Genomic DNA, 26,456 nt, shown 5'->3' with positions numbered 1-26,456 from the left:
ATAGTTGTATAGATCTATTTAATCAAATTAAATTCCCCGTTTTTATCTTTGGTAAAAACATGAGGATCTTCTGTAACAATGCTATCAATCAATTCATGAGGAGTGACATCAAATGCTGGATTCCAAACAGATATTCCAGGCGTAGCAATTCCCACAGTTAATTTTTCACCCACTTTTCCTGATTCATTTAACAATGGACCAACTAAAGTTGTCAATTCATTAGCTGGTCTTTCCTCAATAACAATATCATCACCAGTTTTAGTGTTCAAATCAATAGTAGTTTTCGGAGCCGCAACAATAAACTTAATTTGTTTATTTGTTGCTGTTGCGGTGGTGTTAAATCTATTGGTATTAAAAAAATTTGCAATAGTTGATAATTGAAATGTCCCGATTTTATTTGCTGTATCACCATTTTCCACAATTCTATCAGCGCCAACAATAATGAATTTCACAGGGGCAGATTGATCAATCTTAATAGGTTTTTTATTATCATCACTTAAAGTATTGATCAATGAAGAAACCATATTATCACAAATCAACGTGAATGGGATTTGTTCATAATCTAATTCATAAGTAGTTAATTTAGCTCCTTGATTATAAGGTCTAGTTTCACATGGATAAATATGATCTAACCAAAAATCTTGTTTAGAATTATTTTTTTGTAAAGCTTGATAAGTTGAACGAATAATCCCTAATGCGGTACCATGACCTGATGTGGCTAATGAACCAGTATTACAAATAGTCATTATGGAAAATGGTCCTTTGAAATTTTGTTCTGTTAAAGTATCAATAATATATTTTAATCCATTTTCACCAATCTTTTTATTATTGGCTAAATCTTCATCGTATAAAGTGATGGCATAATCATATATTTGTTGATATATTTTTTCACCAATGATATCAGTTTCGTTATATTTTTGTAATAATTGTTTAATGTCATTTAAGGCATTAGCAAGATTCACTGCTGTTGGTCTAGAAGTAATTAAATAATTCAAAGAATCATTCAAGTTTTTAATAGTTTTTTGATTCGAATCTGATTGTTTTAAATAATTGGAAACTTCAACCACAACAGAAAATGCACCAACAATGGCAATGGCAGGAGCACCTCTAACTTGCATTAATTTAATGGCTTTAAAGGCATCTTCGATGTTGTTGATGGGGATATAACTTGTCGAATAAGGTAAGAGTAATTGATCAAGAATTTCCAATTTGATATTATCTCTATCAAACTTTATAGCTTGAAGAGTTCTAGTAGTAGTTGACATTGTAGAATAGTTGTGATAGTCGAAGGAAAGATGATATGAATCTATTCAAGGGCCATGTGGGCTAAATATGGTTGATATTTCATCGGATTTTTTTTTTTCGATTTGTCTTCGTAATTTCTCGCAGTTATGACAAATATAAAGCCATTATTAAAATGAATGCTACAAAAAATTGTGGTGGTGGTTTCTATTGTCTTTACAAATTGTCAACTTAATAAATAGAAGGGACTTGTAGAATTTGCAAGACAGAATTCGATGTTGTATATTAAATATAGAAAGAACTAAGAGGTTACTAAAATATAAGTCTTCTAATCCCTTCAATCTCCCATTCTTCTTTGATGGGATTCCATTTGCATCCTAACAATCTACGTCCAGTTATTGGACATCTGCCACCTTTGTTAATGTCAATAACAACATTCTCTTTTTCTTTTGCTTCTTCTTTCTTTTCGTTTTCAATATTTTCATCTTCACTCTCATCCTCAGAATAAATATTGTCGTCTTCTTCATCTTTCTGTTTGGTTTGAAGTTTCTTCGATACAATTATATGTGATTTCTCCAAATAATTATAAATACAACTATAGTCGAAAACGTATCCTGTTTCAATTATAGCTGGATTGGTCAACTCCTTCTTACACAATGGACATACTTTACCTGATTTGTACTGCTTTTTCTTTTGTTGTTTTATTTCTGTTCCGCTGTCTTTCTTCTCTTCATTTTTATAAGATCTAAGTGCAGAAGTTAATGATGATGGTGGTGGCAAAGTAAAATCCAAAACATTACCTAAATTTTTAGAAAGTTTCGATGAAAAATCGGAATTATTCCACCATTCAAGGAATTTCAATGTGAAAATGGCTACTGGGAAAAACGTCCCCAACACAAATTTTATTGCCTTCCAAGAAGGTTTGGTCACATTATTACTCAACAACATCAAAATATACTCTATTGCTGTTGGTGGGTGTATTCTATTTGGTTTTTTAGAATCATTTAACGGTTGTTTAGGTTCATTCTTGGAATAATCATATTGGTTTAAACGAGAAAAGTTGATTCTAAACAAATAAGTCAACAAGGTTGGTGATTTTGAAGACCCACTCAAGTATAACAATGTAGTGATAAAATTTGCTGCTCTATAAGCACTTTGTAAATATGGATATATCTCAACAAATTTACGTTTTATTTTTATTTTGACATTTTCTTGTGTGGTTAAAGTATCGCTTGTATTCAATTGATTGGTCACATATTTGGTATACCATACTTCGTAACAATAATTTAGTTTTTCAGACACAAATGATACCCCAGTAACTTCAAATAATGACACTAATTTCTGTAATTTAGATAATTTTCTTCTTTCTTCAATCATAGATGGTACCAATTGAGTCAAACGACTAGAATTATACTCCCCTTGAGAAAGAGGAGTTTGACTAACTCTTTTCAATCCATAAAAGTTTTCTGTGAATGTCCCTTGCCAATAAGTTAAAAAATACCATTCAATAAAACTTCGTAATAATAAATTGAGTTCATCAAAATTATTGTTTAATTGTAACAAGTACCGAGGATATTTACTGGCATAGTGAACCAAAATGTATCGTAATGATGGAGATAATAATGACTCTAATTGATTTGCAGATATTAGCTCAAATAATGTCGGTCTTTCAGAATCCAACTGAGAAGCATCTAAAGACGAATAATATTCCATTGTATTGTCAAGAATCTAATGAATTATTTGTATAAAGGTTGGTGATTTCAGTAAGATCTTTTTTTTTCTACTGTCATTGGTTTTTTCCAATTCAAATTGAATGTGGGGACGAGACAGAGGCGTGTCCAATGACTGAGTTGTATGACAAATGTGTGAGTTGATATGGTGAACCAGAAATATTCCTATACAAGAGTATTCCTACGTGGGTCTCTTAATTACCTTGAAAAGACATAAAGTGTTAAATATCAAAAAATATACTTATTGATCATTATTTTACGAATTGTAAAGAAATTTCACAGTTAGGGGGGTTGTAAATAAGCTGAGAAAAAAAATTGGGTAAATATTATCAACTATTCCACACCAACATAGATAATATATCAATGCAAAGCTTGAAACTGATTATTGAAACTAATAAAATCAGGCCAGCAAAACTTAAGGAGTTTGATTTGATATTTACCAATATGGACTTCTATGTTGAAGTCCCTTTCATCCCTAATTCACTGACGTACAAGAATATGCCTGTGTTGGTTGCAAAAGATGGGACTCAATATGAATACAAAGAAACCAAACAAGATGTAGATGAAACTGAAGCATCTGTTATAATATCATCAAGCCCGCGTATCAATTCGGACAAGTGGATACTCTCTGATACTGATATTGGTGATGTCAATGACACTTTACCAACTACACAACTGGATTTGATCTTGACATCACAATCCATTTTTGATTCAGAAGGATTTACTAATGTAAAAGAAAACGAAAACGTCAATATATAACAAAGCTCTAACTACAAAATAAATCTAGAAAAAATAAAATACTCTACTATAACAACAACAGCAACAACAACAACGATGGCAACAACTTTTCAAAATAATGTTTTTGATGGTTCCATTTGACAAAAATTATAATCAAATTTGAAACCATATTTGACAAATATTTCCCAAAAACTCAAATCAAACACTTGGTAATCACCAAATTCAATATTAGATGGTTGTCCCATATCTTCACCACGAGAAATTAATTTTACTCGTTTGAACCAAAAATAATAATTACTAGATCTATTAGACTTGGATTTCAGTCCATTAATATCTGATAAACTAATTGAACCAGTTGATAAATTATTACTACCATCTTCTGATTGGTTCTTGTAAGGTTTCCAACCCAATTCAAATAAATACGATTCAGCAATCAAGTTTTCAGCTGGAGTAACACCATAATAAAATCCATAAAATAATACAAATGTTAACTCAGCAATAATTGGCAAATTATCAGCATTATTTTGCAAAGTCAATGATTTTATCTCGTCCATTAATTTCTGAAATCCAAAGTTTGCTCTTACTTGATTCCAATAGCTTTGAAATTTGACTAATGGAGTTGGATGCTTAAAACTGGTACTGGTATATTGCGAATAATATGATGGCTGAACAATCTCAGGTAAATATGGTTTGTGTAATGGTAAAGCAAATTGATTGAATTCAGTTGAATCGACTAAAACTTTAAAGTTATCGTTATTTCTTTTTGATGCAAACGATATCACTAGATCTTGAATACCTGGTGGAACTCTGGCCAAGTTCATGTCGGAAAACAACCCCAACTCGGTTTTAGTTAAATTCGAATTCTTGATCACTTCCTTATATTTATCAAGATTTATATTGTCGGTGATTGAAGAAGCCAAACTTTGGGTGGTAGAAAGAGTCTTCAGTTCTACCAGTGTTTGCGGTTGTTGTTGTTGTTGTGTTGGTGCTGGTGATTGGTAATTTATTTTTTCCTCATATTGATCCTTAGATACTGTTTTGTGTACACTAGATCCATTGGATTCTGTTTCTACTAATTCTGGTTTTTCTTGAACATCGGGAATTGCTGCTGCCGCCGCCGCAGACCATTTGAGAGTACCAACTGGCTTAGAAGGAGCAGTTGCCGGTCTCAAAGTCTTTACAATTGCCGGTGAAGTTAATTCGGGGCTTTGTCGAGGAGCCTGTGCGTGCGTTGATGAGGAAGTGTTTGAATGTGTACTCAGTTGCAGTGTATTGGTATGGATTTTCAGAAGTTTCAGACGTGAAGTCGTAGGAGATCCTGATTCAACGGATAATTCTTTGATATGGCCATTTGCTTTCGTTAAAATTGGAGACGGCGATGTTCGTGTTGTTACAGAAGAGTTTTTAGCAGCAGTAGCTGTGGTGGTCGCACTTTCATGGTGTGTTCCATTCGCCGTTGAAGTTTTTTCAAGGTGGGAATGCGAATGGTCATGGTTGTCTTCGTGAATTTCAGAATAATCTTCTTCGACTGCTGCAATTTGATTGAAAATGTCATCGTATAATTCGGTTTCTCTAGTAAACTCATAGTCTCCATTAGATTCCAAATATTTATTCAAATCGTCTTTCAACAACCATATTAAATTAAATTCTGTAACTACACCACTTGTCAACTGTCTGAGTAATTTCTTGAGCTTTTTCTGATGAAATTTATTGTTCCCTATCGTCAGCTGAATCTTTTCCTTCTTGGCCTCTATGGTCGCCAAATTGTTTTTACGTAACTTCTTGGCTGCCAACTTTTCGTATTCATGATCCAACTTGTGTGTTTGTTCTCTCAACTGTAGTATAGAATCTTTGAAGAAATGAATGGCGTTCACCGCATCTTCTGGCAAATCACTGTATTCGTCTTCCTCATCTTCATCACTACCACTGAACAACTCATCATCATCTGAATCGTCGTCATCATCATCGTCATCGCCATTCGTGCTATCCATAAATGTCATCATGATGGACTGGTTGGAAAATGTTTTCAATTTACTTTGCTTTTCTACTAGTTTATACGTTTCCATGGAATCCTCAATTAGACTCTTATTTTCAGCTAGTTTAGATTCATACGATGTTCCAACGGGTCCTAGAGTATGCACAGTATCATTCTGTAGCCAATGTTTGATTTGTTCTCGAAATTTTTGTAATTTTTTGATTTCTTTTTTTAGATCATTGGCCAATTTCTCTTTTTCTCTTTGATTATCAGAATCATCTTCAGTGTTTTGTATACTTTCGTATCGTTCATAATGGTAGTCAAAGTCTTGTAAGCCTTCTTGGATTTTCTTGAAAATAATGTCAATTTCCCTAGATAAAGTTAGTAATCTTTGTGATTTCTTCAACAAGGGTAGCACTATGAATGAAAAGAAAAAAAAAATGTTTAGTGGGGCTCTTTCTTTCTTTCTTCAATAGTTCCATAGTTCATTTATAATATCTTTAACATACTTTTGTAGTTTTCGATTTGACATTCTAATTTTTTATTAAATAAAAATTTTCAAGTGGCTGTTAAAGTAATAGAGTTTTTATTTAATTTTAAAGTAAAAAAAAAAAAAGATCGTTGAAATTTTTCTCGAAGTAATTTTGTTAGAGAAGTGAACTTAGTGAGTGAGTGATGTTTCCCTGAACTAATTGAGAAACAAAATAGTAAAGTAAGACTTAGTAGTAGGAAAAAAAAAATTTTTCTTCTGTCTCTGTCTCTGTCTTTCATATATTAAATTCAATTCCAATCAAAGCTTACATTGGCAAGTTTCAAATTTTCAGGTTCCAACTTTTTGTTACTCTATTTATTATTTTTTCTTCCTCATTAATTCTAGTTGGTCCGTTCATTTCATGGTCTATTATAATAGGGGAAAACTCCATAATCCCTCCTCTATTACTATTATCTCTTTACATAAACTTTTTATACGTTTCTTTGTTTATTTTATTTTATTTTATTCTTTTTTTCAAAGAGAACTAAACATTGGAATGCTTATATACATAGTATTAACATTTTTTTTCTTAATATTTCTACAATTCATCGTGATCGAATTCATCATCTGAATCATCATCACCGAATTTGGCATCCCCAGCGCCACCAGCACCTTCACCAGCAGCTCCACCGTATAATTTTGCTGTGATTGGGTTAGCAACGTCAATTAATTTTTGTTTTTGTTCTTCAAATTCTTCAGCAGTAGCAGTATCAAAGTTATCTTCAATAAATTCTAAAGTTTCCTTGATAGCGTCATCCAAAGTTTCCTTGTCATCGTCATCCAATTTAGAACCTAAACCGGTTTCAGAAGTATCACTCAATTGACCTCTCAAGACATGAGCATAGTTTTCTAATGAGTTTCTAGCTTCAATCTTTTCTTTCAATTCTTGATCTTGTTGAGCGTATTTTTCAGCTTCTTCAACCATTCTATCAATTTCATCCTTGGATAATCTACCCTTTTCGTTGGTGATAGTAATGGATTCAGATTTACCAGTTCCCTTATCAGCAGCTTCAACTTTCAAGATACCATTGGCATCCAATGAGAAAGTGACTTCAATTTGTGGGACACCTCTTGGAGCTGGTGGAATACCAGTCAATTCGAATTTACCCAATCTGTTGTTGTCTTTAGCCATGGTTCTTTCACCTTCATAGACTTGGATCAAAACAGTTGGTTGGTTATCAGCAGCAGTTGAGAAGATTTGAGATTTCTTGGTTGGGATGGCAGTGTTTCTCTTGATCAAAGTGGTCATAACCCCACCAGAAGTTTCAATACCTAAAGTCAATGGGTTAACATCCAACAAAACAATGTCATCAACACCTTCTTCACCACTCAAAACACCTGCTTGAACAGCGGCACCATAAGCAACAGCTTCATCTGGGTTAATACCTTTAGAAGCCTTTTTACCATCAAAGAATCCTTCCAATAATTCTTGAACTTTTGGAATTCTGGTGGAACCACCAACCAAAACAATATCATCAATGTCGGATTTCTTGACACCACCATCCTTCAACACTTGTTCAACTGGTTTCAAAGTCTTTCTGAAAGCAGCGATGTTCAATTCTTCAAACTTGGCTCTTGAAAGAGTTTCAGAAAAGTCAATACCATCAACAAAGGAGTCGATTTCAACTCTAGTACTCATTTGAGAAGATAAAGTTCTCTTGGCCTTTTCGGCTTCTCTCTTCAATTTGGAAATGGCTTTAGCATTGGCAGTGATATCAATATTGTGCTTCTTCTTGAATTGTTTGGCCAAGTATCTGACAATCTTGAAATCAAAATCTTCACCACCCAAGTGAGTATCACCAGCAGTAGCCAAGACTTCGAAAACACCACCTTCAATGGACAATAAAGAAACATCAAAAGTACCACCACCCAAATCGTAAACAATAATTTGTTTTTCTTGGTCGCCTTTGTCTAATCCATAGGCAATAGCGGCAGCAGTAGGTTCATTGACAATTCTCAAAACGTTCAAACCAGCAATAGTACCGGCATCTTTAGTAGCTTGTCTTTGAGCATCGTTGAAATAAGCTGGAACAGTGACAACGGCATGAGTAACTTTTTTGCCAAGGTAATCTTCAGCAATACTCTTCATTTTACCCAAAACCATAGATGAAATTTCTTCAGGGGAGAAAGTTTTTTCTTCACCTTGGTATTCAACTTTAACAACTGGTTTGTTACCCTTATTTTCAATTTTGTAAGGCAAATGTTTAAGTTCCTTTTGCACAGTGTCATCATTATATTTCAAACCAATCAATCTTTTAATATCGAAAACAGTGTTGTTGACATTAGAGGAAGCTTGATTCTTGGCAGCGTCTCCAACCAATCTTTCATCGCCATTGAACGACACGTATGATGGAGTGATTCTATTACCTTGATCGTTGGCCAAAATTTCAACCTTACCGTTTTTCATAACACCAACACAGGAATAAGTGGTACCCAAATCTATACCAATGACTGTACCATAATTATCTGTCGAGGATTCATCATCGCTCACTGCAGCAACCGCAAATGCGTGCTTCGGTGAAACCAAAAATGGTATAAGTATAACTAACGCCACATATAATAAACCAATACGTGGTAACCAAGAAGATTGTGATGATCTCATTATATTGAAATGATTCTATAATCTAATTGATCTAATTAAATCTTGTAAAATTTATCAAATAAAGTATTACAAGAGAATGTTTTAATAAATAAATGAAAAAAAAAAGAAAGAAGAATTCAAAAAATCAAAAATCAAAAAAAAAACCGTGGAAGGTAAGTTGTATATTTATAAATCAACGTGAATAATTTTCAACACTGTGTCAACATCTGTGAAAAAAACCTGTGTGTACTGCATATAGGACCTCACCTATTACGTAGAATATACTAGAAATAGTTACAACCATAAAAAGATTAATTGTGCTTACGTGGCAACTTTGAGATTTTTCTTTTTTCTGTTTCTTTCTTTCTTTTTTTGGCTTGAACAACAAATGTCGTTTGTATAATTTGCGACATTTGTTGTTCATGTCACTTTGTTGTTATCACGTGAAGTGTCGCAGATTTATGTGTTCTCACTTCATTTCTATGGTCATCAATTGTTCATTCATTCTCTGTTTTCAAAAATCTGTGATTTGATGATTTTGATTAAAAGAAAGCAAAGAGAATACTGAAAAAAAGCAAAGAGAATATAGAAAAGAAACAATAAAAGAATAGTTTCTAAGTTACTTTGAAGTCTGCTATCACTATGTATCTATGTGATTACCTTATCAAATTGGACAATACGGATTTTTAATTGACCACGATAATTACAAACTTCCCCGTAACTAATAATATTTATATCTCTTCTATTTTTTTTTGATCTTACATAATCTGTTGTGTCTTTTTAAGTTGTTGTTATGAAGAAGTAATTTCATAATGATCAAGTGTGTAACTGAAACTTCATCGCAATTTTAAACAAACAAGCTAATTATTATTATTATTATTATTATTATTATTATGTATCTCATTATTATTAATAGTTAATTTGCTAAGTTGAGTAAAATTTGCTTTTCTTGAGAAAAAGGAGAAATTACTTTGGGAGTGAGTTTGAAGAGAGAAACTAAAGTAAGTAAATGAGTGAGAGGGAGAGACAGAGAGCGAGAGGGGGAGTAAAAAAAAATGTTGCCCACAAATAAATTGTGATACCGGTCTTTTAGCATATATCTTCTACTCTTCAATCAACATCTTTACCAATGTCTAATCCTCAACAGCAATTCATATCTGATGAATTGTCGCAGTTACAGAAAGAAATAATTTCCAAAAACCCGCAAGATGTCTTACAGTTTTGCGCAAACTATTTCAACACCAAGTTACAAGCTCAAAGAAGTGAGTTATGGTCGCAACAAGCTAAAGCAGAAGCCGCAGGCATCGACTTATTCCCATCTGTTGATCATGTGAATGTTAATTCTAGTGGTGTGAGCATTGTGAATGATAGACAACCAAGTTTTAAATCACCTTTTGGTGTTAATGATCCACATCTGAATCACGACGAAGATCCCCATGCCAAAGATACCAAAACAGATACTGCTGCTGCTGCTGTTGGTGGGGGTATTTTCAAATCAAATTTTGATGTTAAAAAGAGTGCTTCTAATCCTCCAACCAAGGAAGTAGACCCAGATGACCCATCAAAACCATCGTCATCAAGCCAACCAAATCAACAATCAGCATCAGCATCATCAAAAACGCCATCATCAAAGATCCCAGTTGCTTTCAACGCTAATAGAAGAACATCTGTATCTGCTGAAGCCTTGAATCCAGCAAAATTGAAATTAGATAGTTGGAAACCTCCAGTTAATAATTTGAGCATTACCGAAGAAGAAACATTAGCCAACAATTTAAAGAACAATTTCCTTTTCAAACAATTGGACGCAAACTCTAAGAAAACTGTGATTGCTGCTTTACAACAAAAATCATTTGCTAAAGATACAGTAATTATCCAACAAGGTGATGAAGGGGACTTTTTTTACATTATTGAAACTGGTACAGTTGATTTCTATGTTAATGATGCTAAAGTAAGTTCCAGTAGCGAAGGGTCATCTTTTGGGGAATTGGCTTTGATGTATAATTCACCAAGAGCTGCTACGGCAGTTGCTGCCACCGATGTTGTCTGTTGGGCATTAGACCGTTTGACATTCCGTCGAATTCTTTTGGAAGGTACTTTTAACAAGAGATTGATGTACGAGGACTTCTTAAAAGATATTGAGGTTTTGAAATCTCTTTCGGATCATGCACGTTCAAAATTGGCAGATGCATTGAGCACAGAAATGTATCACAAGGGTGATAAAATAGTCACTGAAGGTGAACAAGGAGAGAACTTTTATTTAATAGAAAGTGGAAACTGTCAAGTTTACAACGAAAAGTTGGGCAATATCAAACAATTAACAAAAGGTGATTATTTTGGTGAGCTTGCATTAATAAAAGACTTACCAAGACAAGCTACTGTGGAAGCATTGGATAATGTAATTGTTGCCACATTAGGTAAATCCGGGTTCCAAAGATTATTGGGTCCTGTTGTGGAGGTATTGAAAGAACAAGACCCTACAAAGAGTCAAGACCCAACTGCTGGTCATTAAGTGTACAATAAGTAGTTGTTTATTATCTTATATTGTTTTATGTTAGTATATTCTATCTTTTTTTTTTCGGCTTACTCACCTTCTGGTGTTTTCGTTGCGATTTTGATAATGGATGGTTGGTGCAAAAGTTCAACTACATTTCTTGTTGTCAGGTATATACGAGATGGCAGCATGAACGAGCTTCCCATGGGTTGAACATTATTGAAGTTATCCGGCCGTGCCTTTTGCGAAACATGGTAACTAATATATTGCAAACTTGGCTTCTACAGAAAATATACAATCTAATACCTTGAGGAATTTCCTCTATATATAATAGAGAATTCCCGAGAATCCCTCTCACAGTGGAATTAATTATCCATCTGAATTATCAGTCCACATACTTCCTAACAAGGAAATAGATTAGCGTATTCTTCTCTTTATAACAATCGTTATCATCATGCAATGCTGGCTCATTGTTCATAATTAGCCATGTTGCACACCCTACTTTGAACAGAGTAAGAGACGAAGACAGTTTGTCTAACATGGGAGAATTTACTATATAAAGAGCAAAATCCTCCATGTTTAGTTTGTATATTTCTAAGTTTCACATTTAACACTACAAGAGGTTCTCACTTTCGAATTCAATATAATTTAATCATTTTTAGTATATTCAAGAATACCAGGAAAAGCATTATAATGCAGCTTCAATTAATTCTACTTTTTCCATAGCAGAAAATTGTTTACACTTTTTGCTTTCCCAAGGTTCCAAAGCATTTTTGATCACCATCATGACGTGTGATTCCCACTCCAACTTATCATGATGATAGTTGGTAAATGCATTTGAGGGGCGGTCTGGCAGCTCTTTGACCGTCGTGGGACTTTGTTCTTCGCTATCAGCCTCAAACAGAGATCAATTCTCAACTTCTGTTGAATTTTTATTGGAAACCATTATTAATAGTTTATTTAACATTAGCTGATGTTGTTTCTGTTGGAAGTATTCGTGGCATAATCTTAGTCATGTGATCTAATCTAGAACAAAATGCTGATGCGTATTCTGTTTTGGTAATCAAGACACGCATCTTGAAAGGTCTATACGACGACAGTTTACTTTACATAAAAGGAGACCAAATGTACTCTTTACTAACAAGAAGTGATATAGCGAATAACGAAGTTTATACAGAAATATATGTACACCAACTAAGTTATTGTTTGTCAATTACTTAATTAACTCGTAAGAATAACTCTGTGACACTGCATACATTCTAACGGTATTGGCCAATATATATCTATCTTCATAACCCTTTTCGAGCATTAATAAAAAAAAAAGAAAAAGAATAATCCGAGAAAACTAACTCTTTTCTACACTATTTTTCTTTACCTCTACATTAACCAAAACACAATGCTTGGATATTTTGAATCAATTCTTCCTTATACTAATGGTGGGAAACTTCCATATTGGCTTTTGTTTATTTCCGTGGTATCAATTTTCAATTCTGTTCAAACTTATCAAAACATCAATTTGACTAAAAGAGTATACGAAAAAAATCCAAATCAAGTATCTCCATTATCAGCAAGAACTTTTGGAACTTGGACATTAATTACTTCAATAGTAAGATTTTATGGTGCTTATTATTTACAAAATAAACAAATTTATGAATTGACTCAATTCACATTTGCTATTGCTGCCTGGCATTTTTTGAGTGAATGGTTATATTTTGGAACTTGTAAATTGGGTAAAGGATTAAGTGGTCCATTGATTGTTAGTTCTGTTAGTTTGGTTTGGATGTATTTGCAAAAGGACTTTTATGTCAATTGAGAGAAAGCAGCTATGACGATGTTAACCTTGTAGAAAATCATGATCTATCACCCCCACCCCCTTTTAGTGTGAAACTTTTTTTATTTTTCAGGATTATTCAATTTTTTTTACCATTTTCATTAAATGTACATAGATACGTATATTTTCAGTATACATTATAATAAACAAATTTACTAGTCATGGTTTTATTTGAAACGAAATAGTTGGTGTTGCAACATTTTATATTTTTTTTGAAGAGAAATTTGTACCAATTCTACACCAAAATTTGACAAAAACAAATTCAGACTATTCTTTCAAAAATCATCTTTCTTCTTGGTTGCTTCTTTAAAAGCGTTTTATTGGTATAGATACAGCTCAAATATTATCAATCGGAGCTTTCAAACTGCAATTGAAATACTGTTTCTTTACTTACAAAAATGTAAAGTCAGTACTAAATATTTGGTTTATAAATGTGAAAAAATTACAACAACATAAGTTGGCACTATGGCCGAGTTGGTCTAAGGCGGTAGACTCAAGAATTAACAAAAATTCTTCTTCTGTTCTAACAGGGGTTTCTACTATCGTAAGATGCAGGAGTTCGAATCTCCTTGGTGTCAATTTTTTTTTTTGCTCAGATCAGCCACTGTTTTACTTTTATCAGAACTGACTAGTTCATTTTTTTTTAAATCTAGCTTTATTATTAATTGCTCAATTTCTATTTCATTGTATATAATGGGCTATAAAAACAAACTTGACAGACTAACGACGCTTTCCTCTTCTAGTCAATTCTGGTAGCTTGAATGGTACTTTCAATGTGGCTATCTTGTAGGTACCGACAGCACTCTTTGGAATACCGAGAGCTTCGGCTTCACCAACAGTTGCACTTTTGATAATAGCACCCAAAGCTCTGAATAAACCAACCAATCTTGTATTTTTCAACTTCAAATCTTTTGAAAGTGGTACCAATTCAACTGTGAAGTTATTTATATGTAAAAGCAATATGAACAAGTATGTCAACAATTTATCTTCGTGATATGGATCAATAGTAAATGACTTGTCCTTTGATTTACCAAATTTAGTGGCACGAGAAATAGCAAATCGATCCAAAATACCATCAACCAAGATTTCAGAAGGTATATTTTGTAATCTGGTCATAAGACTCTGTTTATCTTTGACTCTTCTATTCTCATAAACACCCAATAAAAGGGATGCGTAAAAAAGCATTTGCAACTTTTCTGTGTTTTTTTGCAGAATCAAAATAGGCAATTGTTTGGCAATGAATTCTGATTTGGTAAATGGCAATTTTTCCAATGGATTTTCTGCAGTAAGAATGGAACTAACACGAAGATATTGCCAATCTTTTTCAGGAATAATATTTTCTAGTGGATAAATGTCTTCTACGTTTGTGGCATCAACATTTGCCAATGGTGCTGGTCTGTCAACACCATCTTCTTGAGCTGGCAAATCACGAGTGCTCTCTTTAACAGTATCAACAATATCCATTTCAATGTCCTGCAATTTTTCAGAATCAATTCTGTTCTTTTCCAAATTAGTAATAGCAGATTTGGCTTTTTTAGTACCAAAGGCTTCACCTAATGCATTACGTTGTGTTACGTTTCTTATACCTGCACTCTTGACTTTTGGACCTTTATAAACTCTATTTTTCTTTGCAGTAACTTTGGTGGATATATATGGGGTTTTGTATAATTCAACGGATTTGCTGTTTGGATCAAAAACAGCAACAACGTATTCATTTTCGTTATTAGATGTACCGTTGTAATCTAAGGTATCAGTTTCTCCATGTAAAACATAGTCATCTCTCTTCTTATGTTTATACAAGTCAAATTCTACTTCAGGAGATACTCTTAAACCATTAAAAAAGGAACCCACAGTGGCCACTGGTTTCTCTGTCACAGAGTTGACTTTGATACTAGAAGACATGACACTGAGCAGATATTATACTTCTGATCGGGATGAGTTCAGTAGTAGTTTTTTTTTTTCCTCTTTATTATATGTCAATCAAAAAAATTTTTTTTTTTGGGTGCATCGAAGTATTTCTGGCACTAGCTACATTTACTCTGTTTATCTTTAGCTTGAGATACAATTTATAAAATCATAGTTTACATGACAATTTCCTAATGATATCATACTATGAAGTATTGGGAGTTACACCAGAAGCAAGTATCCCAGAACTCAAACAAGCATATAAGCTGAAATTGTTAACCTCACATCCTGATAAGATTGATAACTCGTCGGCACAAGTTGATATACCACTAATTAAACAAGCATTTGCGACATTAGTTGATCCAACATCTAGAAAACAATATGACAAACAGCTCATTGAATCATCAAAATTGAAAGGATTCAACATAAATGGAGGTGGGTTGGATATTTATAGTCTCGACGATTTTGAGTTTGACAATGATGAATGGTCAAAATCATGCCCCAGATGCACTGCCCACAAGAGTATCTGCCTCACAGAAACAGATTTAGAAAAGGGAACACCAGATAAAGATGGCGGGTTTGATATCATAGTACAGTGCAATAGCTGCAGTCTTTGGATTCAAGTGAAATATTACGAGGAATGAATAACTTCAAATATCTGAATCACTATGGCAAGTTTCCCATTCTGAACTATTAAAGGGGAAGCTGGAATATTCACAGTCAGAAAAATCATAATTTCTTCCAAAGCGCTTAAACCACGATAGCCATTCCTTAAGTGAGAACCCTTTTGCTGGTTTGTTATAGAATCCACTGGTTGAGTCACAATCGTCTTCACTAATGAAAGTGGAATAAACTTTGGGGACTTCTGCAGTGACTAGAATAAAGAATAAAAAGTATAACACATTCATTCTGGCAAGTTTATGATTCTGGGGTATATCAATGTTGCAAGAAATGATATTTTCTGTTTATCCACTTTTTTTTTTGTGTTTACGACCTTAATTAGATCAGTACATACAAGCAATTCTACAACAGGAATAATGTCAATAGTACATTAACTATACAGCTAAGTTACTTTATATTTTCCAATTCTTTTGTCCAAGTGTCTAATTCACTTATTATATCTTCTAGTATTGCAACTTTATTTTCAATTTGTAGAAGCTCCTGAGTGTAACCTGTAAATTCAGATTCTATCGGCAACGTTAGTACAAACCGTACAAGAATAAATCACCAAACAATAATACATACTCAAAATCTGCAAATGTTTGGCATTTGCTTCAATTTCGTTCATGTTTTTCTCTAGTTTAATATAATTCAATGATTGATTAGTGTTCAAGTTTTCCAACAAATTCAAATCAATTGTTGAGATATTTGTATCAGATTCAATCAACTTTGAGGTTATTTTCAAGGCATTACTAATCAATTTAGGCGTCTCTTTTGACATCTCTCACTAGTCAACTGGTTCTACAACAATAATGATATGAATGTAGTATAATTTTTTTTTTACTGTCTGTTTGTTTGTTTGTTTGTTTCTTCATTCGTTCATGCTTTCTGTATGAATTTTATATATTTACAAGCTAGACACTACCAACATAAATTATTTACCAATTCTTTTATCTTCCACTGTATTGTTTATACATTGGATCAGTGTGATATGCCTGGACATTTGCCCATTTCTTTGTAGGTTTGGCATTAAGTTTTTCGACGTAATCCACTGGTTCTGGTTTATCAATCAAGTGAGTCAAACTAACTCTAACTTTGGATTCTGGAGTAATAATTTCGTATAATCCAGGCAATTTATCAGCAGCTTTTCTCAAAGCATCTCTAGCAACCTTGTCATGTATTGGTCCATCTATTTCAAACAAAACTTTACCTGTTGGCATTCTACTTGCCCAGTGATCGAAAGCACCTTTACCTTTACCCATTCTTGTTTGGTTACCTTTGATACACACAGCCAAGTCACACACAAATCTTGTATACAATTTGGATTTAGTAGGTCTCAATTCTCTTCTTAAAACTTTATCAGCTGCCTGAAGTTGATTAGCATGCATTCTGATACCTTGGGATTTTAATCTCAATCCTATTTTACCAAATTCTAGTGAATTTCCTTTAATTGAACCACCAGTTCTAACAGACACCCTTCCCTTTTGGGCCTTCTCCACTTCTTTAAATCTAGGAGCATATTCATGCTTGAATCTTCTGAAAGACCCAAATATGCTATTGAACACTGAGGTTGATTTGAATTGGTTGAACATGTCTTGTTTCACAGTAAAAACGGATCTTCTTTACTTAACAGAAAAATTTTCGTTTTTTCTTTTGTGCGTTTGAGCTGAACGTCAAATAGCTACTGGTCGTGTAAAATAATCTACACTTGTCGCAAACACTTTTTTTTTCACAACTTTCTGAAACACCTATTATATTTTCAACACATAGGATACAACTCTTTTTGTTTTCGTACAATTACCAGAATCTTCAGAATGTAAATCAAATAATACTAGCTTCTTATTATTATTATTTTTCAAACTATTTTTTCAAACTATTTTTTCAAAACATATAAAATCTAAAAACATTGGTAACTACATATTAATATTATTGTCAAAAAAACAAAAAAAATGAATGATATTGCGTTTTTTTTTAAATTTTTCAATTTTATTTTCTGAACTATGGGTATTCTTTAAATGCCAGCAAATAAAATGAAAACAAGTACAGCATTAATTGACAAAGAGTTGATTAAACTTGCTCTTCATCTGCGTGGATATCACCAGTATAGCCTTTTGCACGAACCATTTCTTCGTCAGAAGGTGGAACCCAACCGGCTGATTTCCATGGAACAACCTTGGTAGAGTATAATTCATCAATTTCCTCTAAAGTAAGACCTTTAGTTTCGTAAATCATAAAGTAAACAAAGAAAATGGAAAACACTAAACAGCCCATAAACACAAAACCATAATAGAAGTGGATAGCATCAGTGATAAATGAAGTGAAGAAGGAAATCAAGAAACCCCACAACCAGTTACATGCATTAGCAAAACCCATAGCCTTACTTCTGACTTTTAATGGATAAAGTTCAGAAACAATGGAGTAGACACCACCAGCCCATGTAGAAGCGAAGAAGAAAACATAAAGTGCAGTAATGAAAATCATAGCGTTACCATCTGGTTTTCTGGTTGGACCACCTGGTTGATCAATGTAAAGATGTTGAGTACCAATCAATGAGTAAATTAAGAAACAAATGGACATGGCAACGGAACCAGTTAATAAACAAAGTCTTCTACCCAATCTTTCAATGGCATAAATACCAACAAAAGTGGAAGCAAAGTTGATGACACCAAGGATAATAGATGTTTCGAAGGAATCATTTAAACCGACAGACTTGAAAATGGTGGTACTGTAGTAGAAGAAATAGTTATCACCAGTCAATTGTTGCAATGATTGCAACATACCTCCAACAATAACTCTTTCAAGGATTCTTGGTTTACCAGTGATTAAAGCACCCCAAGATGCCTTACCGGCCAATCTTTCTCTTTCAACACCAGCTTGGATTAATTGAAGTTCACGGTATAATGCAGGGTCCTCTGGAGAAACCTTGTTAGTTTTGGCAAGTGAAATCTTAGCATCGTCAATTCTATCTTTACCGACAAGGTAACGTGGAGATTCTGGCATTCTTACCATACCACCAAGCAAACACAAGGCCCAAGCAAAGCATAAACCCAATGGAATTCTCCATTGTCTGGAGTCAGAATATTTCTTAGTACCGTAACTGGTACAGTAACCCAAGAAAATACCCAAGGTAATCATCAATTGGAAACAATAAACTAATGTACCTCTTAAATGTTTGGGAGAAACCTCTGAGATAAATAATGGACACAAAACTGATAACATACCAACAGCAAGACCAGTGATAATTCTACCAATCATGATTTGATACCAAGCATGTTGAGAAGCAATTTGAACAATAATACCAACAATATAAATGATCATAGCAGTCATGATACCAACTCTTCTACCATACATATCACCGACTTTGGACAAGAATAATGCACCAATGGCACAACCCACATTGAACAAACCAATCAATAAACCAGTTCTAACGTTGGAAAAGTAAAGAGTACCGTCAGCTTTAGTACCACCAAATCTTTCTAAAAAGTCAGTCATGTTAATGAAACCAGAAATGGTACCAGTATCGAAACCAAAAACGAAACCACCAAAGGCAATAAGGAAACACAAAATACTAATACCAATATATTCCTTCAATGGTTTATCTTCCAAAGTAGGTATATGCTCATTGTTCTCGTTTTGTTCGCCTTGTTCGTTATGTTCGTTCTTTGGAATTTCTTCCTTTTCTTCCAAATCACGGTTTTCTGTTGAATTATCTAATGACATTTTGCTTTGAATAAATTAACTTGATGCAAAAAGAAAAATCAAATTTTCAAGAACCAGGTTTTCTTTATGAGAAATTGGGACAGGAAGTGCCCATTTAAGCCCTTTATATACTACAGTCTCGGGCTTTCTTTTCTAACTGAGTTGGTTCATATATTGGTAAAGAATTCCCGAGGTATAAGCTGCGAAACAACGGCAAGAATAGTAAACGATAAACATTTGTTTTTGCTTTTACTTTTCTTGTCCGTCTAGTGCTTCTTGCATTTTTCTCTCCTGATCACGGCAACCTACATACTTCCTTACTTCCCAAAATAGTAGGGGGGAATTTTATAGCAATTTACACAAAACTTTTTGTCGGGGGTCAAAATTCAGTAAATTGTATTTTTTTTTTGGTAATTGCATCTCGATTAAATCTTCGTTTTACTTTAAATAGAAACATTTCTTTGTTGTTGTATGTTGAATTCTCTTTATTTTCTTACATAATGTCTCTTCCAAAGTAAAATGGACAGAAATTAATTATACTTGATTCTTTAAAAAAAGAATATTAAAGCTAAACGATATTCTCCACATGTTGTGTGGTGTACACCATGAGAAAAGGGTGGAGAACAAGGCTGGGCTAGGCTAGGCTTGCATAAAAAAAAAAGAAAGGTAGTGTGTCATTCCACTTCTCGTACATAAAAAACCGGAAATTATTCTAACAAAACCATTGAACATAAGGTGACTTTCAAACTCCCTTTGAAGGTACAAAAATACTAAATAAACAAAAACATAACATCAGTTGTTCCATTATTTTCTAAGTTCTTAGTAATCCTTCCCCATATGTACAGGCTCAAACTTTCTATATACAGAACATACAGAGGGCACGCTTTTTGAAACTACGGTTTTTTCCGTTTCTTCTATTGAATGAGTACAACTTTGAACATCCTCGTCAAACACAATACTTAAAAACTGAATTAAGATGGCGGGGGTGAGCATTAAAATGTGGAAACAATTGTGGAAAGTCGCCCAACAATTTATTTTCAGCCAACTTCGTTTCTCCGATTGTATAGTTTACCGTTTACATTTCCAGGTTTTTCCGAAACATCTTTCCTAACATTATAATTTTTTTTATTCTATTTTAATCATCTATAACCAATATCTATATGTAAGTCCATAATCATAACAGTAAGGAAACCAAATTTCATTATTTCCAGTGTAAACAAAAGGAACATGAGCTATGACAAGTTGAGCATAACAAGGATATATTGTCATAACCTAAAGATCCACTTGTAAGTCATTAAACGTGTTCCTCTGTTGGTTTGGCATCACCGGCATAACCAGTAGAGGTCGCCATTTCTTCTTCTGAAGGTGGCACCCAACCGGCTGATTTCCATGGAACAACCTTAGTAGAGTATAATTCATCAATTTCCTCTAAAGTAAGACCTTTAGTTTCATAAACCATAAAGTAAACAAAGAAAATGGAAAACACTAAACAGCCCATAAACACAAAACCATAATAGAAGTGGATAGCATCAGTAATGAATGAAGTAAAGAAAGAAATCAAGAAACCCCATAACCAGTTAGAAGCACTAGCTATACCCATGGCCTTACTTCTAACCTTCAATGGATAAAGTTCTGACATGATCGAATAAACACCACCAGCCCATGTAGAAGCGAAGAAGAAAACGTAAAGTGCAGTAATGAAAATCATAGCATCACCATCTGGTTTTCTACTAGCACCACCTGGTTTGTCAATGTAAAGATGTTGAGTACCAATCAATGAGTAAATTAAGAAACAAATGGACATCGCAACGGAACCGATTAACAAACAATGTCTTCTACCTAATTTCTCAATAGCGTAGATACCAACAAAAGTGGACGCAAAGTTAATCACACCAATAATGATGGACGTTTGGAAAGAGTCATTTAAACCGACAGACTTGAAAATGGTGGTACTGTAGTAGAAGAAATAGTTATCACCAGTCAATTGTTGCAACGATTGTAACATGGCACCCACAAAGACTCTTTCAAGAATTCTTGGTTTACCGGTTATCAATGATTTCCATGATGCTGAACCAGCCAATCTTTCTCTTTCAACACCAGCTTGGATTAATTGAAGTTCACGGTATAAGGCTGGGTCCTCTGGGGAAACTTTGTTAGTTTTGGCAAGTGAAATCTTGGCATCTTCAATTCTGTCATTACCAACAAGGTAACGTGGGGATTCTGGCATTCTTACCATACCACCAAGCAAACATAAAGCCCAGGCGAAACATAAACCCAATGGAATTCTCCATTGTCTGGAGTCCGAATAGGTCTTAGTACCGTAAGTAGTACAGTAACCCAAGAAGATACCCAAGGTAATCATCAATTGAAAACAGCACACCAAAGTACCTCTCAAATGTTTTGGTGAGACTTCTGAGATAAATAATGGACACAAGACACTCAATGTACCGACAGCGAGACCAGTAATGATTCTACCAATCATAACTTGATACCAAGCATGTTGAGAAGCAATTTGGACAATAATACCAACAATATAAATGATCATAGCAGTCATGATACCAACTCTTCTACCGTACATATCACCGACTTTGGACAAGAATAATGCACCAATGGCACAACCCACATTGAACAAACCAATCAATAAACCAGTTCTAACGTTGGAAAAGTAAAGAGTACCGTCAGCTCTAGTACCACCGAATCTTTCTAAAAAGTCAGACATATTAATAAAACCAGAAATGGTACCGGTATCGAAACCGAAAACAAAACCACCAAAGGCAATAAGAACACACATTATACTGATACCAATATACGCAGACATAGGCTTTTTGGCCAAGGCATCTTTTTGTTGTTGTTGTTGTTGTTGTTGTTGTTGTTGTTGTTGTTGTTGTTGTGGATCTTCATACTTCTCCTCCACAGCATGGTTTTCTGTTGAATTAGTTGAGGACATTTTGAATAATTTGAATTTGCAATGATTTAAAAATTTCACATCCAAAAATAAATTAAAACAAGAACGGTCGACATCTTGCTGTATTTATATTGCTATCGGAAGCAATTTTTTTTCAACTCTTCAGCATTCAAATCTAAACTATCCGGAGGAGAATGACGACACTAACTTCTTGAACAATAACAAGCACATCATCGAGAGATTGCCTCTTTTCTTTTTTTCTTTAGAAAAACAAACTAGTTTGTGTATGTCAAGCTTTAGTAATAAAACGTGCATCAAACTCTTTAGGTTGCTTTAATGCACAAAAGAATAAGAAAGCGGAAATCTAAATCTATTAGTTTATTGTTATCCAGCGACACCACTGGTGGAAAATGAGTGATAGAAAAAAAAAAGAATTGAAAATCTTATTGTCATGAGTTTTTTTCCTTTGTTCCCTCTCTAGTTTTACTATTGCTGCAGATTTCTTATCATTTAAAAAAAACCCACACAAAGCAAATAGACTTAAAATAAAGAAAACACTCAATATAACCATAAGACTAGGATCGGCATAAACTCTTAATTGTTAAAACTGGAGACCCATCTCAGGTGATTGCTCTTAAATGATCATCAAAGATATATGGGGATGTGTATTCAAAGTGTGCCCTCATTTTTCGATACAAGAATAAACCAATTGGAAGAAAATAAAATTGGGGAAATCCACTACGTAATCATGCTGAAGGACTCATCTCAAAACTAAAGAGCATTTCATGCAGGTTTTGGAATAAGGAGTATACACAATAGCAGAAATTTGTGTGTTGTTTTTACATCCTTTGAAGATTGATACTATTCGGTTGCAAGACTAGTTGATTAGATATCAGGAGGTCCAAATCCCGCATATGTATATGATCAACTGATTTGAAAAATGAATATTCAGTGGTTAATTGTTTATTCATAACTTTGTCACAAAGCCAGGAGCTTCCCCTTTACTATTAAGTAAAAACTACAGTACCAATTAGTATCAGTTATAATTAGTATATCAATTTATATGCATTAAAATATATTTTGTCTAAATTCTATAACTATATTAAACATTTTCGTAAAACTTATTATTTTTTTTCATTTTGTAAATTCATTGCTAAACATTAAAATCATTTGGAGAACAAATTAAAACATAACCGCAACTTGTGCATTTATTTTTCTTAAATCATTAAACGTGTTCCTCTTCTGGTTTGGCATCACCAGCATATCCCGTAGAGGTTGCCATTTCTTCTTCGGAAGGTGGCACCCAACCAGCTGATTTCCATGGAAGGACTTTGGTGGAGTACAATTCATCAATTTCTTCCAAGGTAAGACCTTTAGTTTCGTAAACCATAAAGTAGACAAAGAAAATGGAGAAAACTAAACATCCCATAAAGACGAAACCGTAGTAGAAGTGGATGGCATCAGTAATAAATGAAGTAAAGAAAGAAATTAAGAAACCCCAGGTCCAATTGGAAGCATTAGCTAAACCCATAGCCTTACTTCTAACTTTCAATGGATAAAGTTCAGAAATAATGGAGTAAACACCACCAGCCCATGTAGAAGCAAAGAAGAACACATAAAGTGAAGTCATAAAGATCATGGCATCACCATCTGGTTTTCTACTAGCACCACCTGGTTTGTCAATATAAAGATGTTGAGTACCAACCAAGGAATAGATTAAGAAACAGATTGACATGGCAACGGAACCAGTTAACAAACAGAGTCTTCTACCCATTCTTTCAATAGCGTAGATACCAACAAAAGTGGACGCAAAGTTAATAACACCAATAATGATAGAAGTTTCGAAGGAATCATTCATACCAACGGACTTGAAAATGGTGGTACTGTAGTAGAAGAAATAGTTATCACCAGTTAATTGTTGTAAGGCTTGTAACATGACACCAACAATAACTCTTTCAAAGATTCTTGGTTTACCATTGAATAAAGTACCCCAAGATGCCTTACCGGCCAATCTTTCTCTTTCAACACCAGCTTGGATTAATTGAAGTTCACGGTATAAGGCTGGGTCCTCTGGGGAAACTTTGTTAGTTTTGGCAAGTGACATTTTAGCATCTTCAATTCTGTCTTTACCGACAAGGTAACGTGGAGATTCTGGCATTCTAACCATACCAGCAACCAAACATAAAGCCCAAGCAAAACATAAACCCAATGGAATTCTCCATTGTCTAGAGTCTGAGTAACTCTTAGTACCATAGGTAGTACAATAACCCAAGAAGATACCCAAGGTAATCATCAATTGGAAACAGCACACCAAAGTACCTCTCAAATGTTTTGGAGAAACTTCGGAAATGAACAAAGGACATAAAACTGATAACATACCGACGGCAAGACCAGTAATAATTCTACCAATCATGACTTGATACCAAGCATGTTGAGAAGCAATTTGAACAATAATACCAACAATATAGACAATCATAGCAGTCATGATACCAACTCTTCTACCATACATATCACCGACTTTGGACAAGAATAATGCACCAATGGCACAACCAGCGTTGAACAAACCAATCATTAAACCAGTTCTGACATTGGAAAAGTAAAGAGTACCGTCAGCTTTAGTACCACCGAATCTTTCTAAAAAGTCAGACATATTAATAAAACCGGAAATAGTACCAGTATCGAAACCAAAAACAAAACCACCAAAGGCAATAAGGAAACACATAATGATGATACCAATGTATGCACTCACTGGTTTATCTTCTAAACTAGTATGAGCTTGTTCTTCTTGTGGAAATTCATCTTTGACTTTGATTTCATTATTTACAGCCTCAGCTGTAGATGTTGATGAGACGTTGTCTTGAGACATATTTGAAATTGTTGTGAGGATGATGTAGAAAAAGAGAAAAAGGAAAAATGAAACTAAACTCGGAGCATTGATGGAAAACTACTACATATTTATACCTTCAAGAATTGTTCTGAAATCTATGTTTTAGTAAGAGTTGGTGGTTTTTCCTTTTTTTTTGACTATTCTTTTTCATTTTGCCATGGGGGAAGTGGAGTGGTGCTATGGGGACATTCGCATGTATGCCGTTTTAGTGAGTGACCCAGAAAAAACACATAAAAAAAATCTCAACCTTTTTTTTTCGAGCAGTTTTTTAGAAATTGTGCATATTTTTTTCCGATCTCATCATTTGGTATGGAAATTAGAATTTTTACAATTGTTACCGAATAACAAAAAAAGCAAGCGGACGACAAGTATTCGATATTTGTATTTACATACCGATTACATAGCTAGAGTTTTTTGTCCACTACTAACGATATAAAGATTATCAGTTCAGTTTGGTATCCATAAAGTGTTATAAAATTTGACTTGAGGAAATACCAGCAGTGTAGGGTGATTGTGTTAGTATTGTTGATGTAGAGGCTTTCAACAAGTGAAAATTTTTTTTTCTCGCCCGAAAGACAAGCTCTTTTTTGTGCATCTGCATTAGTTTTTCCGTGTTTTTTTTTTTTTTCCTAATAATCAGTCGAGTTTGGTAAAATTAATAACATGCAGTGCATGAAAATTCTCCGACCGGAAAAAATTTTCTGTGCAATTGTGTAGGTCTTGAATATTTATTTTTGGTATTACAAAACACACACAAAATAAGGAAAAATTTTTATGGTTTAAAAAGATATTCCGAAAACAAATAACAAAAACTTGAAACAGCTTGTAAATGGTTCTTAATTTTTTTCGGTACTATTATTATTCCAAGTACAACAAAAAGTAGTGATTAATAAAAACCCGCAAATACAAAGAAAGTTTGTAAAGTTTTGACACTTCTAAGATCATTTTTTTTTGTTTTCTGTAAAATCTAGGCGTGTGGCGTGGTGATGAACAAACTCTTCGGATTAACTCGAGCCATGACAAAAAAAAATAAAACTAGTTTTGTGACTAAATGAACAAAATAGTTAAACTTTATTGTTTGTCTTTTTCTCAATTCTTGTTCTATTGAGAAAAAAGCACAATTGAGAAAAAAAAATGCCTCTATTGTATGCAGCCTATGTGAATGTTCAGTTCGGATGAAATTACGTTGTCTGAGATCAGTATCTGCGTGAAATGCATAATAATTTCTTTTATTTTTAACCAAATTAACACGACTCGCCTTATAATTGCTTAAATGTGGA

At 33.8% G+C, this 26,456-nt stretch overlaps 15 protein-coding genes and 1 non-coding gene across 16 annotated transcripts, besides 1 other annotated feature; 5 read left to right on the top strand and 11 right to left on the bottom strand. All coding sequences in view use genetic code 12, as the record gives it.

Moving 5' to 3' along the window:
• Positions 1 to 14: 14 nt before the first annotated feature.
• CAALFM_C201160WA (S-methyl-5-thioribose-1-phosphate isomerase) lies at positions 15 to 1,265 on the bottom strand (the record flags this gene model as incomplete). Its single annotated transcript, XM_714364.2, has 1 exon — positions 15 to 1,265. One exon carries the CDS (start codon positions 1,263 to 1,265, stop codon positions 15 to 17), a length of 1,251 nt encoding a protein of 416 aa, XP_719457.2.
• Positions 1,266 to 1,554: 289 nt separating this feature from the next.
• PEX12 (ubiquitin-protein ligase peroxin 12) lies at positions 1,555 to 2,955 on the bottom strand (the record flags this gene model as incomplete). The annotated part of the gene is made up of 1 exon (XM_714365.2): positions 1,555 to 2,955. The coding sequence occupies one exon, from the start codon at positions 2,953 to 2,955 to the stop codon at positions 1,555 to 1,557; it is 1,401 nt and encodes a 466-aa protein (XP_719458.2).
• A 380-nt stretch (positions 2,956 to 3,335) lies between these two features.
• CAALFM_C201140CA (uncharacterized protein) lies at positions 3,336 to 3,731 on the top strand (the record flags this gene model as incomplete). The annotated part of the gene is made up of 1 exon (XM_714366.1): positions 3,336 to 3,731. One exon carries the CDS (start codon positions 3,336 to 3,338, stop codon positions 3,729 to 3,731), a length of 396 nt encoding a protein of 131 aa, XP_719459.1.
• Positions 3,732 to 3,820: 89 nt separating this feature from the next.
• NOT3 (CCR4-NOT core subunit) lies at positions 3,821 to 6,217 on the bottom strand (the record flags this gene model as incomplete). The annotated part of the gene is made up of 2 exons (XM_019475200.1): positions 3,821 to 6,056; positions 6,195 to 6,217. The coding sequence occupies 2 exons, from the start codon at positions 6,215 to 6,217 to the stop codon at positions 3,821 to 3,823; spliced, it is 2,259 nt and encodes a 752-aa protein (XP_019330745.1).
• Positions 6,218 to 6,755: 538 nt separating this feature from the next.
• KAR2 (Hsp70 family ATPase) lies at positions 6,756 to 8,819 on the bottom strand (the record flags this gene model as incomplete). The annotated part of the gene is made up of 1 exon (XM_714369.2): positions 6,756 to 8,819. One exon carries the CDS (start codon positions 8,817 to 8,819, stop codon positions 6,756 to 6,758), a length of 2,064 nt encoding a protein of 687 aa, XP_719462.2.
• Positions 8,820 to 9,927: 1,108 nt separating this feature from the next.
• BCY1 (cAMP-dependent protein kinase regulatory subunit) lies at positions 9,928 to 11,307 on the top strand (the record flags this gene model as incomplete). Its single annotated transcript, XM_714371.2, has 1 exon — positions 9,928 to 11,307. One exon carries the CDS (start codon positions 9,928 to 9,930, stop codon positions 11,305 to 11,307), a length of 1,380 nt encoding a protein of 459 aa, XP_719464.2.
• Positions 11,308 to 12,272: 965 nt separating this feature from the next.
• Positions 12,273 to 12,550: a long terminal repeat ((toroa-2a) Long terminal repeat (LTR); about 282 bp long, 11 copies per genome).
• A 135-nt stretch (positions 12,551 to 12,685) lies between these two features.
• ERG28 (Erg28p) lies at positions 12,686 to 13,102 on the top strand (the record flags this gene model as incomplete). The annotated part of the gene is made up of 1 exon (XM_714372.2): positions 12,686 to 13,102. One exon carries the CDS (start codon positions 12,686 to 12,688, stop codon positions 13,100 to 13,102), a length of 417 nt encoding a protein of 138 aa, XP_719465.1.
• Positions 13,103 to 13,579: 477 nt separating this feature from the next.
• tL(CAA)2 lies at positions 13,580 to 13,698 on the top strand. The gene is made up of 2 exons: positions 13,580 to 13,618; positions 13,655 to 13,698. It is a non-coding gene; the product is annotated as a tRNA-Leu (tRNA).
• Positions 13,699 to 13,840: 142 nt separating this feature from the next.
• CAALFM_C201070WA (DNA-directed RNA polymerase I subunit) lies at positions 13,841 to 15,022 on the bottom strand (the record flags this gene model as incomplete). Its single annotated transcript, XM_714373.1, has 1 exon — positions 13,841 to 15,022. The coding sequence occupies one exon, from the start codon at positions 15,020 to 15,022 to the stop codon at positions 13,841 to 13,843; it is 1,182 nt and encodes a 393-aa protein (XP_719466.1).
• Positions 15,023 to 15,219: 197 nt separating this feature from the next.
• Positions 15,220 to 15,669, top strand: CAALFM_C201060CA (uncharacterized protein; the record flags this gene model as incomplete). Its single annotated transcript, XM_714374.2, has 1 exon — positions 15,220 to 15,669. One exon carries the CDS (start codon positions 15,220 to 15,222, stop codon positions 15,667 to 15,669), a length of 450 nt encoding a protein of 149 aa, XP_719467.2.
• A 6-nt stretch (positions 15,670 to 15,675) lies between these two features.
• Positions 15,676 to 15,933, bottom strand: CAALFM_C201050WA (uncharacterized protein; the record flags this gene model as incomplete). Its single annotated transcript, XM_019475199.1, has 1 exon — positions 15,676 to 15,933. One exon carries the CDS (start codon positions 15,931 to 15,933, stop codon positions 15,676 to 15,678), a length of 258 nt encoding a protein of 85 aa, XP_019330744.1.
• Positions 15,934 to 16,093: 160 nt separating this feature from the next.
• Positions 16,094 to 16,466, bottom strand: CAALFM_C201040WA (uncharacterized protein; the record flags this gene model as incomplete). Its single annotated transcript, XM_019475198.1, has 2 exons — positions 16,094 to 16,212; positions 16,271 to 16,466. The coding sequence occupies 2 exons, from the start codon at positions 16,464 to 16,466 to the stop codon at positions 16,094 to 16,096; spliced, it is 315 nt and encodes a 104-aa protein (XP_019330743.1).
• Positions 16,467 to 16,635: 169 nt separating this feature from the next.
• Positions 16,636 to 17,277, bottom strand: CAALFM_C201030WA (mitochondrial 54S ribosomal protein uL16m; the record flags this gene model as incomplete). The annotated part of the gene is made up of 1 exon (XM_714375.2): positions 16,636 to 17,277. One exon carries the CDS (start codon positions 17,275 to 17,277, stop codon positions 16,636 to 16,638), a length of 642 nt encoding a protein of 213 aa, XP_719468.2.
• A 475-nt stretch (positions 17,278 to 17,752) lies between these two features.
• Positions 17,753 to 19,405, bottom strand: HGT6 (hexose transporter; the record flags this gene model as incomplete). The annotated part of the gene is made up of 1 exon (XM_714376.2): positions 17,753 to 19,405. The coding sequence occupies one exon, from the start codon at positions 19,403 to 19,405 to the stop codon at positions 17,753 to 17,755; it is 1,653 nt and encodes a 550-aa protein (XP_719469.1).
• A 1,273-nt stretch (positions 19,406 to 20,678) lies between these two features.
• On the bottom strand, positions 20,679 to 22,331 carry HGT8 (Hgt8p; the record flags this gene model as incomplete). The annotated part of the gene is made up of 1 exon (XM_714378.2): positions 20,679 to 22,331. One exon carries the CDS (start codon positions 22,329 to 22,331, stop codon positions 20,679 to 20,681), a length of 1,653 nt encoding a protein of 550 aa, XP_719471.2.
• A 1,183-nt stretch (positions 22,332 to 23,514) lies between these two features.
• On the bottom strand, positions 23,515 to 25,155 carry HGT7 (Hgt7p; the record flags this gene model as incomplete). The annotated part of the gene is made up of 1 exon (XM_714379.2): positions 23,515 to 25,155. The coding sequence occupies one exon, from the start codon at positions 25,153 to 25,155 to the stop codon at positions 23,515 to 23,517; it is 1,641 nt and encodes a 546-aa protein (XP_719472.2).
• Positions 25,156 to 26,456: the final 1,301 nt, after the last annotated feature.

Source organism: Candida albicans, chromosome 2, assembly GCF_000182965.3.
Source record: "Candida albicans SC5314 chromosome 2, complete sequence".
Taxonomy (NCBI): domain Eukaryota; kingdom Fungi; phylum Ascomycota; class Pichiomycetes; order Serinales; family Debaryomycetaceae; genus Candida; species Candida albicans.
The sequence above is the reverse complement of the archived record's forward strand: the minus strand, read 5'-3'. Positions and strand labels throughout refer to the sequence as shown.